The 18,695-nt window shown below is 40.3% G+C and overlaps 1 protein-coding gene across 1 annotated transcript; it reads right to left on the bottom strand.

Annotated features, from left to right (window-relative positions):
• Positions 1-273: 273 nt before the first annotated feature.
• Positions 274-10,873, bottom strand: LOC136677540 (phosphoinositide-3-kinase-interacting protein 1-like). Its single transcript, XM_066655116.1, has 6 exons — positions 10,683-10,873; positions 10,163-10,294; positions 8,994-9,110; positions 6,535-6,729; positions 5,293-5,371; positions 274-1,988 (listed from the first exon to the last, which is right to left on the bottom strand). Exons 1-6 carry the CDS (start codon positions 10,747-10,749, stop codon positions 1,772-1,774), a joined length of 807 nt encoding a protein of 268 aa, XP_066511213.1. The 5' UTR covers positions 10,750-10,873; the 3' UTR covers positions 274-1,771.
• Positions 10,874-18,695: the final 7,822 nt, after the last annotated feature.

Here is an 18,695-nt window from a genome sequence, read left to right as displayed (position 1 = left end):
CCTCACAGCCAGCCACCTGGAGCGGGAATTGAACCCACAACCTCGAGGTCCCTGAAGCTGTGTGACTGCGACACCACCTGTGCCATTATTATATTGTCATCTGAATAAAAGCCACCACTAGATGTCGCTATTGGTCACATTAAATTAATGCTCCTTGTACATATGTCTGCAAGTCAACCCAATTAAAACTACTAGTTGGTATCAAATATAATCGCTTGAAGGTTAGAAACAAATAATTCACATCAATAAAGGACAAGAGGGCGTTTAGATTTCTGATGGTATTATTTTTCTGTCACAGCAGGAAAAATCTGCCAAACATAAAAAATAAAAAGTTCTTTCAAAAGTATATGCATGTGTATTCTGGTACATCAAGACTGCAGAGGAAAAATAGAATTCAAATTCCAAGCCATAGCAAAATAAACCAACCACAATCTCACACATTTCTCCCCAGTGACTGAATTCCGTCCGAGTGTAAGGAGCTTTAGGACAGGACTTTGTTGGTCTTTTCTCAGGGGAGAGTATGTGAAACGGATTTGCAGAAATCAGAGAATGTTCACGTTCTATCAGTTCCACCATTCAATAATCAACAAACCTTATATCATCAATATTGGTGAGGGTCCCATTTGCAGCTGTTCAGTCCTCTCCCCTTGACGTCTAAACCTGTACTGAGCCTTTGAAATACAGCACTGTTTATGAAGGGCACAGAGGTGCTGAACCACAACAAGTTGTAACAACTGGTCCCAAACCCCCCTTTCACTGTCTAGACACTTCAAGGACTCCCTCCCCAAACATAATCACCTCAACATCAGAAAAACCAGGGACATGCAGAGACTGTGACTCCACAAAACTAAGGCCATTTCTATGGAAACCCCTCGTATCACTTCACTCCTTTTCCTTGAACACAGAGTAAACACTCACCTCATGAATAACACTGTGCTGACTATAGATTGTGACCAAAGTATATCAGCTTTGATTGCTAACTGCAGCCACCACTCACAGAGTGCTGGATAATGGGAGGCACAGTAAGGCTCCATTCTTTCCCTCTCATTAGCAAAATGGACTTGGGGAAAAAACCACAGTAGCCGACAATGGGAAAGGAATCCCTTTTCCACAAACATTTCAGTTTAAACTCTAACACACAGCTTAACCTTAAATGAGTGTGTGGTACTTGCTAATGGACTGGCGTGCATGGGCATGAAGACTAGAGAGTCATTGTGGTCCATTTCCCATACAATAAGTAGAGTCCCAAATTTCACACTTGCATTTTATGTACTTGTGCATGTGGATACGCTTTCAGAATCTACTGCACAAGATCGCTATTCACAAACGCACACTTAAACCCACGCTGCATATGTGGCAAAGCATATTATTCCACAGGTTTATGAACTGCTGATGCAGTTTTGCAAATATTGGGAAGGGTTCCTGTCACAGTGTGATACAGTATATTTGCACAATAGCAGTCTTCCTAAATACAGAAATATCCAGAAAGATTTAGATGCATTTCTCAAATAAACAAAAGAAACCCTTCTGACATGCACTTTTATACATCCCCTCCGTCTCGTGTCCTTAGCAGAGTCCTCCTGCATCCTTCTCTCAGGATGGCCATCATTAAAAAGTGAAGGATGCCAACTGTCTGTAAATGTCTTCCCTTCTTTCTGAACAGGAGTTTTTAGACCAGGAGAGCGACAGAGAGAGTAGCTGTAGTGTTGGTCCGAAATGTTGCACAGTTTTGTAATTGTATCTTTCCCAAATCTATCCTGTGATACGTCTCTCAGGCTCCAGGGGTTCCAGCAGGGTTTATAAGTGGGTCTCCACCCTCGACGGTGTCCCGAGTGGGGGTCTGTGCGCTAGGCTCAGCAGTGATGACAATGGTGTTCTCGTCCACCAGTTCACAGGTTGGGTTGGCAAAGGCAGAGAGAGGGAGTGTGATGCGATGCATCTCGCGCTCATACACTCGCTGCTCATGCTGTTTTTTCAGGTCACGACCCCTGCAGAGGAAAACACAAGCTCGGGTCAATAACAGGTAAAGTGTTTCTTGTATATGTGCAACAGTTAAAGAATCCTGAACACATCCCTCCCCTAAACTTTAGCCATGTTTTGAAGAATATAATAACAGCTGTGTACTCAAACCTGCTAATAGTGTGTAGGTGAGATGCAGAACAAAACTCAAAATGGAGTCTAGATACTTCAAAGTTTCTTAACAACTCATTTCATTTAACTGCAGTCAGGAGGCAGCATTTAATCGAATTCAAGAAGTCTTCTATTACATAATGCAGTTATTCAACACTCTCTGCACAGCTGAGGTTCGTTTTGCTCTTAAAGATTTTCACAGCATTCTCTGAATGAAAGGAACATGTTCTGGTTCCTCTTCAGGAACAGCTTGTATTTGATTTCTGAGAGGATCTTTAGAAAGTGGTATTATATTTAGAAGCCCTTACTGGGTGCAGTGTGGAGCGCCAGCACAAGACTGTGACTTGGTTTGCTGCCGAGGGCTTGTGTGTATTTTTAGTCGACACCATTAATCTGCTGTAGTAGTGTGGAGAGGCTGTATTCGACCAATGAAGTAGCAAAGCTGAGCCAGTGGTGCAGGCTCAGACACTGACAACAAAATGATGGATAACCTTCATTCCCAGCATTTATTAGAAGCAGTACGGGGTGATGATGCAGTCTGAACCGACAGACGCTCATGGCAGGAAAGGGCGACACCTTGGACATTCTCCTCTTTCACTCTCCTCATTCTTTAGGTTTTTTCCTCTCTCTTCCTCAGTCGCCTCCTCTCTTTTCCTTCTCAACTGTGATGAACAAGCCTGCAGTGTGTTACACAATCATCCCGTCTCTCTAGGTGCCTGCAGTGAGCACTGTATTAACAACGGTTCAGTGTTCACTAGGGTTGGGCGATGCAAAGGGAACATCTTATACCATGATATTTGAAAAAAAATTAATTTATTGTCCACTTATCCAATTCAGGGTCGCAGTGGGCAAGGAGCCTACACAGAATCACAGGCCACAAGGCAGGGATACATCCTGGAGGGGGCGCCAGAACGTTGCAGGGCAAAACACACTCACACGTTCACTCACATACAATTATATCCTCTAAAAATGTGTTTTGAGCTGGAGTTTGCTGTAAAAACTCTGCTGTGGTGTGCTAAACCACAAGTGCCTGTTATGCTTCTATACCGCGTAGAACCCGCCTTATTTCGCTTACTTTTGAACTCTTCTGTTCCTCCAGTACCAGTCACTAAAATTTACTCTCTAGCAGTAGTGCAGAAGGTTTTGAGGTCAAACCTTTCCAGGTGAAACAGGTTAATGACAAACTGAAAACATACAAGATATACAGAGCATATTTGGTGGAGAAAGTAATAATTGTGGTATAATAGGTATTCTTCACAAGATAATAGTTAATAATATGTATTTAGAGATTCAGTGCAGTATTTCTTCCTGCATTGCAATAAATACATTCCTCATTCTGCTTACTCTTCTCCTTGTTCACAAAGCAACTTACATGCTAACAGCTTCCCTTCATGAAGAAACATCAGTTTACCGAACATGGTAAAGTGAGTGGGTTCTAAGGCCAAGTAAACATGCATTACAGAACACGCAAAGAGAACTAAAATTCAGGCAAAAATTGCTGTAGGATGGGAAGCCTTCAGTTGTGTAAATAATAGATGACTGCTCTCGTATTATTTCATAAATGCCTTGTAATAATCCATTGTTAAGGATGCACACACGTTATGTGCACAGGTCTATGTAGCATCAATTACATCACATCTGTAATATTATTATCAGGTTGATTGTGAATCATCAACAATATCTGATTACATCTCCCTGTTCCTCAGATCTAATTGCCATGTAATTACTATGTGATTCCTAATTGTATTCCTGTACTTAGTAGCACATGGGATATCACTGATTCAAAATACACTTATAATGTATTGTATATAATGTATATAATGATGAAATAAAGAGTTCCTCTACAAAACTGTATGGATGACATAACAGACCTGTCACAAGTGGTAAGCTTCTCAACATTGCGTGCTGCCTATGTTCATTAGTATTGAGCCACTTAAACAGAAAGATAATAATGACAGAGGCAGATAATCACAACTGACACACAAGCAGAGACAAAAAGCTTCAAGGGCAGCAGCCGGGTGCCCTGCCAGAGCTTCCATTAGACACAAACAGAAGAGTGGCCACTAACCATTGATCCAAGGCCAAACCTGGTTTTTGCTGATGTAAACGGACCAGGTCCATTTTCTCTACAATCATGCCTGAAGTAAGACTGAAAAACACTGATCTGAGAGCAGATTTGTGTAAGAGTTTAACTGATACATCATTTGTTGAACCCAATCTACAAATATTAAGGTTACACTGATTTAATATTCTTGGTAGAAAATCTGGTAGTGTAAATATAGGATTAATTATCAACATTATTTTAAGTACAACATGAAATAACAAGGTCCTACAGCAGTGACAGTCCTGTGCTTCAAAAGTCACTATTATCATTTCTCCTATCCAGTTCACTTCAGTGTGTGCTCAGTCAACTGACTGGAAAATAAGCTTATATAAAGTAGATAAACACAAAGTGCATCTCTCTCTCTCTCTCTCTCTCTCTCTCTCTCTCTCATGGGATACAAATGAAAATGAAAACAAATGAAAACTGTAAAAGGTTAATGTCGATGGATTTCTTTGCAAATTTCCTTACATATCACATATTTATAATTTTTTTTCCAGATTTCTTTCCCCCACAGAAAAAATATGTGCAGGGATATTTTCTACAGACCTGCAAAGTCGCATTTTATCTTCTCTCAATCTGAGCATATGTGTACATGTTTTAACGTGTGTGTGTGTATGTGTGTGTGTGTGTGTGTGTGTGTGTGTGTGTGTGTGTGTGTGTTTGTGTGTGTGTGGGAGGCCTTGCCTCCTGCTGAAACATTCTGTTCCTGTACTCACCTTTGCTGAAAAGCACACGTGCTCATGTCCCTCCCATAATCTCCACTTGAGCTCTCAAAACAACCCCTCCCACACAAAATGCTTAAAAACAGACAGCATTTCACAACTCTCAAAACATCCTCTACAATTAACCACAGCAGGACACTCAATAGCCGTTAGGAACCATGTGAGGTTTTAAAAATGTTTATGCAATTACTTTAAACCAGACCAGCCAGTATTTTACAGTAGGTTTAATTCTGCTGGTCTCTTCCTGCCCTGCTTCTGAACAAGCTGTGCTTTGTGGGGTTTTTTTTCTTGCTCAGTAAATAAAATGCATTATTGTGTGTGAAACAGAGTACTGACCGTTTATAAAAGTAGCCCACTGTGATTCCCACTCCCAGTAGGATAATGATTCCCATCATTAAAATGGCTAGAACATAGCCTGAAAGAGAAGAGCAGAGTTAATCAGCATTTAAGAGCCAATCATTAAAGAGTTTAATTCACGTTTTACAAAACAAAACAAAAAAACATTAAAAGCAGCAGCAGCAGCAAGAGTCTTACAGCTTTAAAAAGGCTCTCATTGTCAAACATTATTTTGAATAATTTTGTGATATTGTCTAAAACAGTGGCACGCCAAATGACTTTAAAAAAATGCCACTTAACTAAAGTACTAATTAATAACTGAAAATCTGAAGCTGAAAAATGTTCATGTGTAAACTACATAATGTTTCACTGTTTTCATTTTTAAGCTTTAATAAAATCCAACACGGTTTACGAATAAACGGTAGTTCAGTAGGAAGTAGGAAAGGCTGGGGCAGCATTCCCTTGCGTCTTATTTCCAAGGAGGGAACACGATCTCCCAGTATTTTGCAAAGTCCATGTAAAGAAAGCCCAGTTTCAGCTTCTTATTGATCGTAAGCGAAGGTTAGAGACAGACGTGAGTAATTTGGACTTTTTTGCAGAAAAGGACAAAGTGGAAACGAAGAAAAACAAACCGAGACCAACCCAGCGAAATACACCTAATGTGGCCGATCTTCGCATCATTAGAGTCCAAAAACACTGTTTAACAGAGCCACGCCTCCGTCACCTACTGACACAAGTGCTGAGAGCTGCTGTGAGCACCTGCTTCAAGTGTCACACTGTTCTCACCTATAGTCTATTAAAGTGTATATTAAGCTCTCTTCATGTTTCAGAAATGCTTATTTCCCCCAATTTGTACCTATATGTGCTCATAAATGTATAATTGTGTATAAGACCTACTGTTTAGGCCTAATCATTTGTATGTGCTCTATAGATTTTTTTTGTAGGTAGGGCTTTGATTTGATAACAGGTGATTCTTGGTCTAAAAAGTTTGAGAACCACTGGTACACTTTCAGTGGTGGTTTTGGATTATAAATGAATAACTTTGTTGAACAGTCCATTTCACAACCAACGTAAAGAAATGAAGATTCGGTACAATGATGCATTTCATATCTAATCATTCAGAATATATTATTATTATTTTTTTAATCCGTTTAATCTACTCCGTTTGTAAACGCATACAAATACAGCAGAGGTTGGGATTCTGACTTTGGAACATCCCTACAGTAATCTCCCAGGACCTACCTGTAGTCCCCAAGTCCTTCTTCTTCTTTGGTCCAGTCCTGACCCTCTGACTGACCCCCATCACCGGCTGCACTGCAGCGCCCTCTGGTTGAGCGGGGACGGACTTTGTCTGGTCCACTGTCTCTGACTTGCCAGAGGTGGGCACTGGAGAAGGGGCCGGAGCAGCTGGTGGCAATACTTCCTTCAAGCTATCATCTGTGGGTCAAAAGATCATATGCCTGAATACATATTCAGACAGGTTTTATGAGATAAAATCTGAGTTATTCATTTTGAATTAAGTGTGGATTTTTGTTGCTCTGAAAAGCCCCCTCTGTTATTAGCTCTGAGTTGGTAAGTACATGTCTTTCAACTGGCTGCACGTGTGGGGTCTGAAAAGCATTCACTGCTGTTGTAGAGAAGGCACATGTTAAAGTCACTGACCTTGGATTTCATAAAAACATATATGGGTTTACATCTTTTCTGGACTTGAAGACAAAGCATAGATAGACTGTCTCTGCTCAAGCAGCTTTTATGCAAGGCTAAACAGTACATCATAACAAAACATTTATAGCAGTATTGGCTCTTGCAAAAATATTAAATTACAGAAAGCTACAATATGCTAACCTATCATCAAATACGTGTGTTTTGGTTTTGTGAGCATCTTGACCAATCACACCTCTAGGTTCTCCCCATGTCTACATGGGTTTCCTCAGGGTGCTCCGGTTTTCTCCCACTGTCCAAAACAAATGTCGGTAGGTGGATTAGCTACTCTAAAGAGTCCCTAGGTGTGAGTGTTCTATTCTGGACGTAAATACAGAGATAATTAGTGTAATTGTAAAAATGTTGAGTCATTTTGCCTTGTATGCTGTATTATATGAATGCCTCAAGTCACATATCATCTCCGCTAACAACTTTCTGTGAAGTAGATTTATGCATTTAACCCTTCACAATGTCTGGGTCTGTTTCATCCACTAAGAGCAGCTGATTTATTATGTTTCCCTGCAATTGAGCATTAACATTTCACAACAAACCAATTGGAATGACTTAAGGGCTTTTCTGAAAAAACAGGGGACTTCCTTTATAACAGACAGACTGTGCAAACTTTGATATTCCTCTCATTCCTTCGCTATGAGCAAATTACTATGAAACTTTATGTTTTGCTTTTAAAATAAGCAGTGCTATACACAACAAGCTATAATCAATCGTGTTGCAGAAACCAGATGATCCACTTCCTGTCGTCGTTGTCCCCACCCACTCACGCCTTTAAGAAAGTTGTTTACCAACTCTGCTGGAGTTACACTGCATGAGGTCACAACAGGCCCAGCCATTCAGCGCCTGTCTCTGTGGTAAGCATTAAACTCTCATCCAATCAAAGGCAGAGGGGCATGTCATCCCCCTGTACTTGCACAGCTGCTAAACAAGTTTTCTTGTGCATGTGACTCTTTGTCTTTGTCTCTGAACAGAGGCCAAGCCTGATATTAATGTTTAACTTGATCTGTCTTGGCCAACACAAAAGCTAAGGGCAGCACTTAGAAAGCAGCTTGATTTTTAGATGAAGAGTTACCAACTGGCCCACTAAACTCAATAACATCAGATAACTGTTAATGTCCTTATATGCCTCCACTTCGTGTCCTTACACTGATTAATCCAGCAGCTTGACTTTGTTTTTATACACACCAAGGCTACAGCTTTAGTAGATGGCCAAATAAGGGGCTGATGAACAGGACAAGACACACTCTGAAGAGGGCAAATTGCAAACAAGCTCAGGTCCACCCGAGCCTGCTGAGTGTGTCAAATGTGGACACAACAATCATATCACAGTCTGAGTGTTTACTCTGAGGGAAAACCTAAAAATACACTCAAAGCTGGAGATGTTTTCTGAATGTTCCCGCTAATTAGGGCTTCAAAGTGTGGTGCAGTGTCCACTGGAGCTGAAGCTGCATATACTGTGAAATTTCTACATCCCGTTTAAAGCATTTTGTGATTTTGTAACGGAAATGCAAAGTTATGTAAATAATAATAGCATATTAGCATTATTAGTCTTAAAATCAGGACATTTTCTTTGCTCATCAGAAGAGATTCAACGCTGTGCTTTGAAGGACTGGCGCCCCCTCCAGGGTGTATTCCCACCTTGCGCCCAATGATTCCAGGTAGGCTCTGGACCCACCGCGACCCTGAACTGGATAAGCGCTTACAGATAATGAATGAATGAATGATCCCTTCTTGTCATGTAAATTTGCATGTTAAAGCATGTTTTCTGTAGCATATAATGCGAATTCACAATTCTTTCCTCAGCTCTTTTGACATGATAACTGCTGTGTACTATTAAAAATGACATTTGTTATTTTATGCAACCACACTTAGCCTAAAAATTAACTTCGTCTAAAAATGGCAAGAACAAACTGCAATTATTCTAATGTGTTCACTGAAAAAGAACACTGTGTTTATGCATAAGTTATGAACAGATCTAAAATGGCTACCTTGGCAAGAATCAATGGTGCATGCCTCTCTCTCGGGTAAACCATCTGGTCTGGAAATGTAGCACCAGGGCCCATCAGAGCCATCAGGATTACGACAGAAACTATGGTCCCCAACACCTGCGAACAAAGAAATAGTATGATTTATAGAACAATACAGATTTGAATGTAGGAGCTGACAAAGCTTTTCTATCTGACCTTTATAGAGACCATCAAAAAGAAACTGAATTAAACGATTCAGTGATATTTTCTCATAGAAAAGCCATCCATTCATTGTCTGTAACCGCTTATCCATTTCAGGGTCACAGGGGGTCCAGAGCCTACCCGGAATCACAGGGATCACACTGTGGAGGGTGCGCCAGTCCTTCACTGTGCAACACATTCACTCACATATTCATACTTATGGACACTTTCGAGTAGCCAATCCATGGGTTTTGGACCATGGGAGGAAACTGGAGTACCTGGAGGAAACCCACATGGACAAACCACTAAACTCCTCACAGACAGTCACCCGGAGCAGGACTTGAAGCCACAAACTCCAGCCTGCTGCACCACTATGCCGCCCTAGAACACCCATTCAAATAAACTAAAAAGTTAGCTTTGCTAGCTGTATGTTTCTTTTTCCAATCCTTTCCTATCTTTTTCCTATGTACTTTTGTACATTTATTGCAGTGTGCAAAATCAGAGACCAACCTTTATTTACTCAATAAAGGATTAAATTATCTATCAAATATAAGTCATTAATGGGCGGGTGGGGTGAGTGTGAGAACACCACTCACTGCAGTGTGTCTAAAACCTATTTGCGAAGAGAAAAAAACAAACGCCCCCCCAAAAAATAAAAAGAAGAAGAAAATTGGTAAATCTAACAAAGAAACCAATTTCAGAAAAGACTGGCTGCCAGTCTTTAACATTACAAAATGTGTTTCTTGGATTGTGAGAAACAGAAAATGCAAACAAATGAACTTTGGAGATGTAGAAAAATACACTGCAGATGCTGAAAGCTTTTCTTTTCCCCAAGTTGTTGCCACTATGAGTTTCTTTTAAACTTGTGTTGTCTTTTTTTCCTGATGTTTTAAAATGAATTATGTATAATTTTGCTTGTAAGGACATAAAGGTGGTGTCTGACTTGAGTCAAGTTCTGCAGTGCACATAGTTAAAGGGATACTTCTCACCTGCGTCTGAATCTGCGTGGTTCTGAACGTCATAGTCTCTGGTCGTGTTGATCCAGTTCAAACAAAGCTTTCCTGAGGAGGATTTCTGTTGCGTTCCTCTGTACTCCACACCGCCGGAGTCCTTTATACATTCTGGAAAATGTTCAAACGTGATGAAGGAATATAAAACACAGACCTCATTCACATACAAAATACAGGGTTTGAATAACCATTTATCAGAGAAAAACGAGCAGTATCCAGACCAGCGGCTAATGCGTGTGCAAATTAAAGTTGATATATTATCTAAGCATTATGTTTCCTTGGTTTTTTATCGCTAATATAAAACGTTTTCCCAAAACGCCTGCTTTATTCACAATGACCGTTGCAGGATAAGAAAACTGTGAAAAGAACACGAGGCTGTGCATTCAGCCTATAAACAGATAGAAACTAATAAACTGACGACAAAACATCGACACCTTCCCGGACTAACGCGTTTTAAAACTTTTAAAAAGCGTACAGGAGAGAACAAAGGGTTCCTTACCTTCGACTGGTGAAGAAAAGGCAAAAACAAGGCAGAGAAGAAAGACTACGTGTCCAAGAGTGGTCATTTTAACGCTTTATAGCGTGTTTATTAGCTACAGGCTGCAGTTCATATCGATTTAAAGCTGCACTGAGCTGCGTGTTTTTCTCAACGAAGCTTTCAACCTCTCTCTTTTTCTCTCAGGGTAGAGCTCTGTTCGTAAACATCCCTCTCCTCCCTCCTTTTCTCTTTCACTCCCTCTCTACGTCAGCAAAAAGGCTTTTTCACCCCCAGTGGCAGGCAATTCCTCTGTACCAAACGTTATTGTACAATGGTTAGTAAATAATCATTCTTCTATGGTCGCTGCACCGAGGGATTTGCCATTTTCTGTGGCTGTGTCTCTGTTGTGGGTGGGGTTCAGGAACAGTAGCTTCAAAATCAATTAACGTATTTGTTTGTTCATAATCTCCGTAGAAAAGCATGACATGAAATGGCGTGATCCAAAACAGCTGCATACAAACATCTTCTTAATGCTAGCGTCGGCCTGATGGGTCTTCACAGGACATTGCCACCACCACTTGAATGCTAAGGCTGCTCACACATTCACTCACTCACGTTTAACAAAATGCCCTAAAAGTGGTTCCCTACTTTACTTCAATGCTCCTTGTCCATGTTATTGTGGGCATTAAAACACAACATGTCAAAATATATCTGTCAACACTGTGTAGTGAATAAACCAACAGAATGTTTCAAAATGTCTGACAAAATCAGTTTCCATTAATGGCCATTACTTTTCATGAAATATTTTGTCTGACATTAAAGATGTGAAGATTTTTTATCAGAATATGAGATTCTTATTAGTTGAGATCTCACTGAGGAGTGTTGACTTGACTCTTTTTACCTCCGCACATAAAGGCAACCTTCACAATTTATTCATTCATTATCTGTAAGCGCTTATCCAGTTCAGGGTCGCGGTGGGTCCAGAGCCTACCTGGAATCATTGGGCGCAAGGCGGGAATACACCCTGGAGGGGGCGCCAGTCCTTCACAGGGTAACACACACACACTCATACATTCACTCACACACTCACACCTACAGACACTTTTGAGTCGCCAAACCACCTACCAACGTGTGTTTTTGGACTATGGGAGGAAACTGGAGCACCTGGAGGAAACCCATGCGGACACGGGGAGAACACACCAAACTCCTCACAGACAGTCACGGGAATAGAGCGGGAATCGAACCCACAACCTCTAGGTCCCTGGAGCTGTGTGACTGCTCACCATGCCACCATGCCATGCCACCTCACCTTCACAAATGTTTTTAAACAAAACATTCTGAGGATGTTTCCGCAGTTTACACAACTACAAAACTAAACAATTCGAGTTACAAATTAGTTTCTGTGGTAATTCAAACAGGGTATAAACACTTACAGACAGGTTAAACTTCAGGCACATGCAACAGTTGTTGTTTTTCCCTGAAAAATATGACTCTACCTTAAAAGAATAGGAGCTTCTGAATGTAAACAAACAGAGAGAACTGTTTTCCTAGATGTCCCATTAAATAAGCACAAGCACACAGCTCATGGAACTGAAATGTAACTGCACTAAATCACTAATGAAATTTAATGAAATGTTCTCCAATGGGTGGTGTAAAGAGCTACGTATCAAATACTGTCCTTGTTATTGCCACTCTTTATTATTTTTAACCTTTAAATCACAAGTGGCCATTTATATCTTGTCAACACTGTGTAATAAACAGATCAACAAAGAGGGTCCAAAATCACTTATTAATCTGCTAGCCACTCTCATAGGTGCTGTTTGTTTGAAGAAGCATTCAGTACATTCACTGTTGGTCCTAAATTGTCTGGCACAGCAGTACGGGCTCTGCTGAGTTTCCTGCTGTTGTGCTTGGCCATCTGCTGTGCCTGAAGCTCCTGAGCTTGTGGCTGGTATGCTACACCAGGCATTTACCTTGAATTTGCCAAGTGTGATTCTGGATCCCCTCAAATTCTGAGATTACATCTCACTTCTGACAACAATGTGACGGATTAGTCAAAGTAGATGATGGTAACATCTTTTTTAACTAGACATTTTATTCAATCAAGAACGCTACACATCCCAGGCATTAACAGTGCACTTGACTTTCTGGAACCAAGGAGAGTCTCCTAAAAAAGGTGTGGGATGTGCATCATGTGAGTTTCCCATAGCCCTGCCTCCTTAAACATCTACCAAAAAACATGTGAACGCCACAGTGTCTTTGTATGTTTTTGATGTAATGATGAATAAAAACAGAAATTGCTGAGCTTCTGCCCCTTTTCCCATCAATGTAAGGCCACAGGCTTTATTAATCAAAGCACAGTGGCACAAACGAATGAGGGATAATGCCTTTTGTTACTGTAGCAGAGAAACCCCCACCATTAAACACTGGCCTTTAGAGAGTAGGATCTGGATGGTCATATGACAGTCAGCAATGGACATACAAATTTTCCAGCAGCTGCTCTCTTTCTCACAGTCAGACACACACTCTCTCTCTCTCTCTCTCTCTCTCTCTCTCTCTCTCTCTCTCTCTCTCTCTCTCTCTCTCTCTCTCTCACCATTTCCTATTATTTGCTAATTTAAACCATGTACATGCTCATCTAGTGTTAGATAATTACTGTTATAAACACAATTAATTAATGTTCTGTATACACTCCAGAGTTATACTGGGTAAGGCACCAAACCAGAGTCATTGAGAACAAGCCAGGAGCACATCCAGGACAGAGCGCTGGTTCATCACACCGTATCATACACTTACACATATGGATAGTTTTGAATAGCCAATCCAACTATCATGTTTATGAACACTGGGAGGAACCCAAAGCAGAAACATGAAGGACACACCAAACACTTCACATATAGTGACCTGAGGCAGTGTTTAAACCCACAACCCCAGAATCGTGGAACTGTGTGACAGTAACATTAGCTGCTCGTTATTGTTTTCCAAATATATTCTGGTATCTCAAAATGAAGTGTGCTTTAAAAGACTCTGATTATCTGTGCTAAAGTCCTGTAGAAAATTTGTTTAGTTTGATCCAGTCCAATGAAAAAATACATAATATTGAAATATATGTATTAAAGTAGCTTATCGTTTCTGTAAAATTTAAATAAATTAATTAATAAATAAAATAAAATTCTCCAAATAACCCAAAATGGTACATTTTCAGGAGAAAGAAAACCCAAGTCATTTACATGTAAACACATCTGTCATTTTTTAGATATGTCAAAAAATCAGACACTTTTTCATTTTTTTTGACAGTGATAGTATGCAGATGGAAACATTTTTTAGAAAGAATTTTAAAATGCTCTTTCAAATTGTCTTCATCACTCAGTACAAAATAATTAATGCAAAATTGTATACAACAAATATACCACTCTATGTGAAATATATTAGTACATTAACTCTTGTGCAAAATCAGAGGATCTTCCAGTTATTTAACTGTTTACAGCCGGTAAGTACAAGTTATTCATTGTAAGAACGGATTCATACCTTTGAGGAAATTATGTAACAGTCAGTCCAATTGCCTCAGTAAGGCGTAGTGGGTAGTGTTGCAGTCACACAACTCCAGGGACCTGGATGTTGTGGGTTCAAGTCCCACTCCGGATGACTGTCTGTGAGGAGTTCGGTGTGTTCTCCCCAGTCCAAAAACACACCTTGGTAGGTGGATTGGTAAAAAAAAAGTGTCCTTAGGTGTGAGTGAATGTGTGTGTCGCCCTGTGAAGGACTGGCGCCCCCTCCAGGGTGTGTTCCTGCCTTGCGCCCAGTGATTCTGGGTAGGCTCCAGAACTCACTGTGCTCCTGAACTGGTGGTTAAGGACAATGAATGAATGATTAAGCTTGATAAATGGTTAAACCTATTAACAAATATGTTCTGAAGCTGACATTCTTGTGTCGACTGATGAAGAAAACAAAGAAAGGTGAGTGTCAACAAGCACTGAGGTTTAACAATGCAGATATAAGCGGGTTCACTATTTGGCAAATGACAGGTCACTGATAACCTTTCTATTTATGGGTTATAAATGATTATTAACCCAATTAATAACCATTAAAACAGATTCTAAATAATTTCTGAACATTTATAAGTGTAGTCTTATTCTAAATAGGTACCAATACATTTTCACACACTGTTTAATATAGCTTATTAAATAAAAAAATGGGAACAGACTTGCAACATCCAGCAGACCACCAAAACTGTCACATGAACAAGAAAATTAATCTTAGCTCTTGCTTCAGATCTGAAAATTTTCCTCAGGTGTTTGGCTGTCCATCCTTTACTGAGAGTAGAAGTCACAATATACTAAATACTCTGGCACTGAAATTTGAACTAGAATACTTAAACTAGACACCTGAGAGGTGGAGTTGGTTTCACATCAACTGAAGATGGAGAAAATGCATAGTTAACTTTCTGAAGTGCCTGTATAATTTTATGTTGATTTATTCTATTGGTTTTCCTGACACTGATCAATATAGTCATTTATATTTTGCTGTTAAATGATTACATAGAGGGCGGCATGGTGGCGCAGCAGGTAATGTCGCAGTCACACAGCTCCAGGGACCTGGAGGTTGTGGGTTTGATTCCCGCTCCGGGTCACTGTCTGTGAGGAGTTTGTGTCTTCTCCCCGTTTCCTCCGGGTGCTCCGGTTTCCTCCCACAGTCCAAAAACACACGCTGCAGGTGGATTGGCGACTCAAAAGTGTCCGTAGGTGTGAGTGTGTGAGTGAATGTGTGTGTGTCTGTGTTGCCCTGTGAAGGACTGGCGCCCGCTCCAGGGTGTATTCCCGCCTTGCTCCCAATGATTCCAGGTAGGCTCTGGACCCACCGCGACCCTGAATTGGATAAGCGGTTACAGATAATGATTACATAGAGGGCGGCACGGTGGTGCAGAAGGTAGTGTCGCAGTCACACAGCTCCAGGGGCCTGGAGATTGTGGGTTCGATTCCCGCTCCGGGTGACTGTCTGTGAGGAGTTGGTGTGTTCTCCCTGTGTCTGTGTGGGTTTCCTCAGGGTGCTCAGGTTTCCTCCCACGGTCCAAAAACACATGTTGGTAGGTGGATTGTCAACTCAAAAGTGTGTGTGTGTGTGTGTGTTGCCCTGTGAAGGACTGGCGCCCCCTCCAGGGTGTATTCCCGACTTGCGCCCAATGATTCCAGGTAGGCTCTGGACCCACCGTGACCCTAAACTGGATAAGCGCTTACAGATAATGAATGAATGAATGATTACATAGATTAAATGCCTGAAAAGTCTCAGACATTCGCATGATAATGTAAACTATTTTCAGAAATAATTTGTGTTGACCCAAATAAGGATTTAGCTGCAGTCTCTGACTCAATAAAGTCTAATTGTTTCATCGTGTGGACACAAACCACCGTATACTGGGCTCACTAAGGCATTCTAGAGAATGGTAGTAAATAGTCACATAATAATTGGACCAGATGGTCAGCTTCATATTCCGCACTACACTCCTGCCAGACAGCTCACACGCACACATGCACACGCACACACACGCACACGCACACACACACATGGGACAGCTCCCTTCAGACATCCTAATTAATACCACAAAGTTTCCTAAATAAAATGAGGCAGTGGTTTGGTTCTAGTGGATTTTTCTGGTAAAGTATTTCCTTTCAGACCTACAGTGTTTTTACTGAGGTGACTGGTGGGGCTAGTTTTATTTCTTGATTTAACCAAAGCTGAACTTTCAAAAGTGGGAAGAAAAACACCTGGATAGTTATAAGATATTTTCAGAATGTAGAAGAATATACTCTAATGTTTTACAGTCAGCGTAAGAGGATAATAGGACGTTCAGTAGTATACATATTTGTTACTAAATTTTCACAAGTATTGCACTCATATGCTACAAGAAAAACTGTGGCTCCACATTCTATTAAAGCAATAAAGCTCTAAAATGCTAAGGTTATTTCTCCCCAGTTTAATCACGTCCATTGTCTCAGACTCCCTCCAATCACACAATGCCACCAAACTGAGAGGGTGAAGACAAGTAGCGCATTTCTTCCAACTGTAAATACAGTAACAACTAGGAAGCTCAACATGGTTGAATAAGAATGTGAACTGCCCAGATCTGCCAGATCTAAATGTTACACAGGAACACAGCAAGTGTGTGGGATTAGCAATGACCAAACTGAGAAAAATAAGCTTGTTCAAATGCTAAATAAATTATAATGATGCTTATTGTTTTTTATTTAGGTTTAGGTGGGGGACGTGAAAGAACAGTGCTTTCTATACAATAAAACTGTACAACAAAAACAAGATAAACATAATAACATACAAATCAACAAACAGAAATGCTATGAAGTAAATCAAATAATCAAATGTTTTAGTAGAATTTTACATGCAGGCAAGGGACAGAGTTTTATATTTACTTTTTAATTCTGTTGCTGGGCCACACACTGATGCCCTCAGTCCTGATGCATAAAAGCATTTCTCAATGCACACAGGCGTTGTGTGGCAACTGAGAGTGGTTTTGTGAGCGATAAATCAACTCCTGCCCTCTGCTGTGGTCACTTCACATGGCAGATGGATCCTTAATGAGGCATAAAGGATGCTGTATTCTCCACAGCTTCACTTAGAAACTCCATCTCCTGCTCTGCCATCACAGCAACCATTACATCACTGCAACACCCACCAAAATAACCACTTAGTACCAGCACTGAGAGAAACCTGATCACAGCTCAGAGAGAGAGAGAGAGCGAGAGAGAGATGCTTTGTGTTTATCTACTTTATATAAGCTTATTTTCCTGTCGGTTGAGTGAGCAGACACTCTGGAGAGAGAGATAGAGAGATGCTCTGGGTTGGTATTGGGCAGTGTAAACCAGTCAGAGCGAGAGAGCAAGAGAGAGCTTTTAAAGCTCAGTCACAGACCACAGCTCTGTTCTCAGCCAGTTATAATGTTATAAACACAAATTATCTCATCACCAGACCCTCCCAAATACATCCATCTGCTTCTGAAGGGCAAATAGCTTAAAGCATCTTCAAAAATAAGGCTGTACAATGTCAGAAAAACAATGTCAAGGATACATATTCAGTACATTTAGTTACGGAACATAACTCCACCTTATTCTATTATAATTGTAGTTTTTAAAATTGTGTTGATTTCATATGCCCAGTTTAATCTCCATGACGTACATTGTGTTGTTTAATTTTACACAGTTCTATAATGAATCTTCTGGAGAAGAGAATGTAATGTATCTCAGCTACGTTCATAAATACATGGGTTGATTTAAAAACGTTAGCCCTGGCTTGTTCTCCTGCTGGTCACATTTGTGGATCAGGCTGCATTTGTGTGTGGATCTGGTAAAATACGAAAGGAAAGTCTCAAAATCCAAAAACCATTGATTACAAATGTACAAATCGAGACTGTCTTTACAAATATATGCAATGTACATTTAAACAAATGTTTTTATTGTCACAAAAAATTGATATATTTATGAATATTCTATTTGTGGGGCTGCCATGGGCTTGCAACCCATAGCAGCAGCAGCCATGGTATGATCAACCATGTGGATGCAACCAATAAAGGCTACTATGAAACATATAGATTTAATAGCCCTTGTGTCTGCGAGAGCAGGGGTGGAAGATGACTCACAGGAGGATTACGGACAATGAAACGGCTTTGACTATGAGAAAGAAGATAAACATAGTGGCAACTGGGGTAATAGGAGAAGGTGTTTAATTTGTGGACATTTGCATACTTTGTAAAGTATTTTGAGACTTCCCTCCATACAAAACTGGACTTTGTACATTTAAAAATTACATTTACACTGTACCTTTCTAAAAAATAATGTACCTCTACTGTAACTGAAATGCTTGTTAAAAAACATAACATACTGTCACAACACGATTATCCACTAAAACAATTCTATTTATTGTAGTTTACATTTATTGTACAAGCAATCCAAACACACAGATAAATAACATGATAAACAAAGTCAAATATAAAATAAGAAATAATTCACAATTAAAAGGGGACTTTTA

Source organism: Hoplias malabaricus, chromosome X2 (assembly GCF_029633855.1).
Source record: "Hoplias malabaricus isolate fHopMal1 chromosome X2, fHopMal1.hap1, whole genome shotgun sequence".
Lineage (NCBI taxonomy): Eukaryota > Metazoa > Chordata > Actinopteri > Characiformes > Erythrinidae > Hoplias > Hoplias malabaricus.
The sequence above is the reverse complement of the archived record's forward strand: the minus strand, read 5'-3'. Positions and strand labels throughout refer to the sequence as shown.

Bases quoted from the DNA above. Each gene is read 5' to 3' on its own strand.
- LOC136677540 (XM_066655116.1), bottom strand. From the start codon at position 10,749: ATGACCACTCTTGGACACGTAGTCTTTCTTCTCTGCCTTGTTTTTGCC. The intron at 5,372-6,534 runs GTAGGTCCTGGG...CTTCTCTTTCAG, and splicing joins GAAGGACTTGGGGACTACAG to GCTATGTTCTAGCCATTTTA. The intron at 1,989-5,292 runs GTCAGTACTCTG...TTTCCTCTGCAG, and splicing joins GTGGGCTACTTTTATAAACG to GGGTCGTGACCTGAAAAAAC.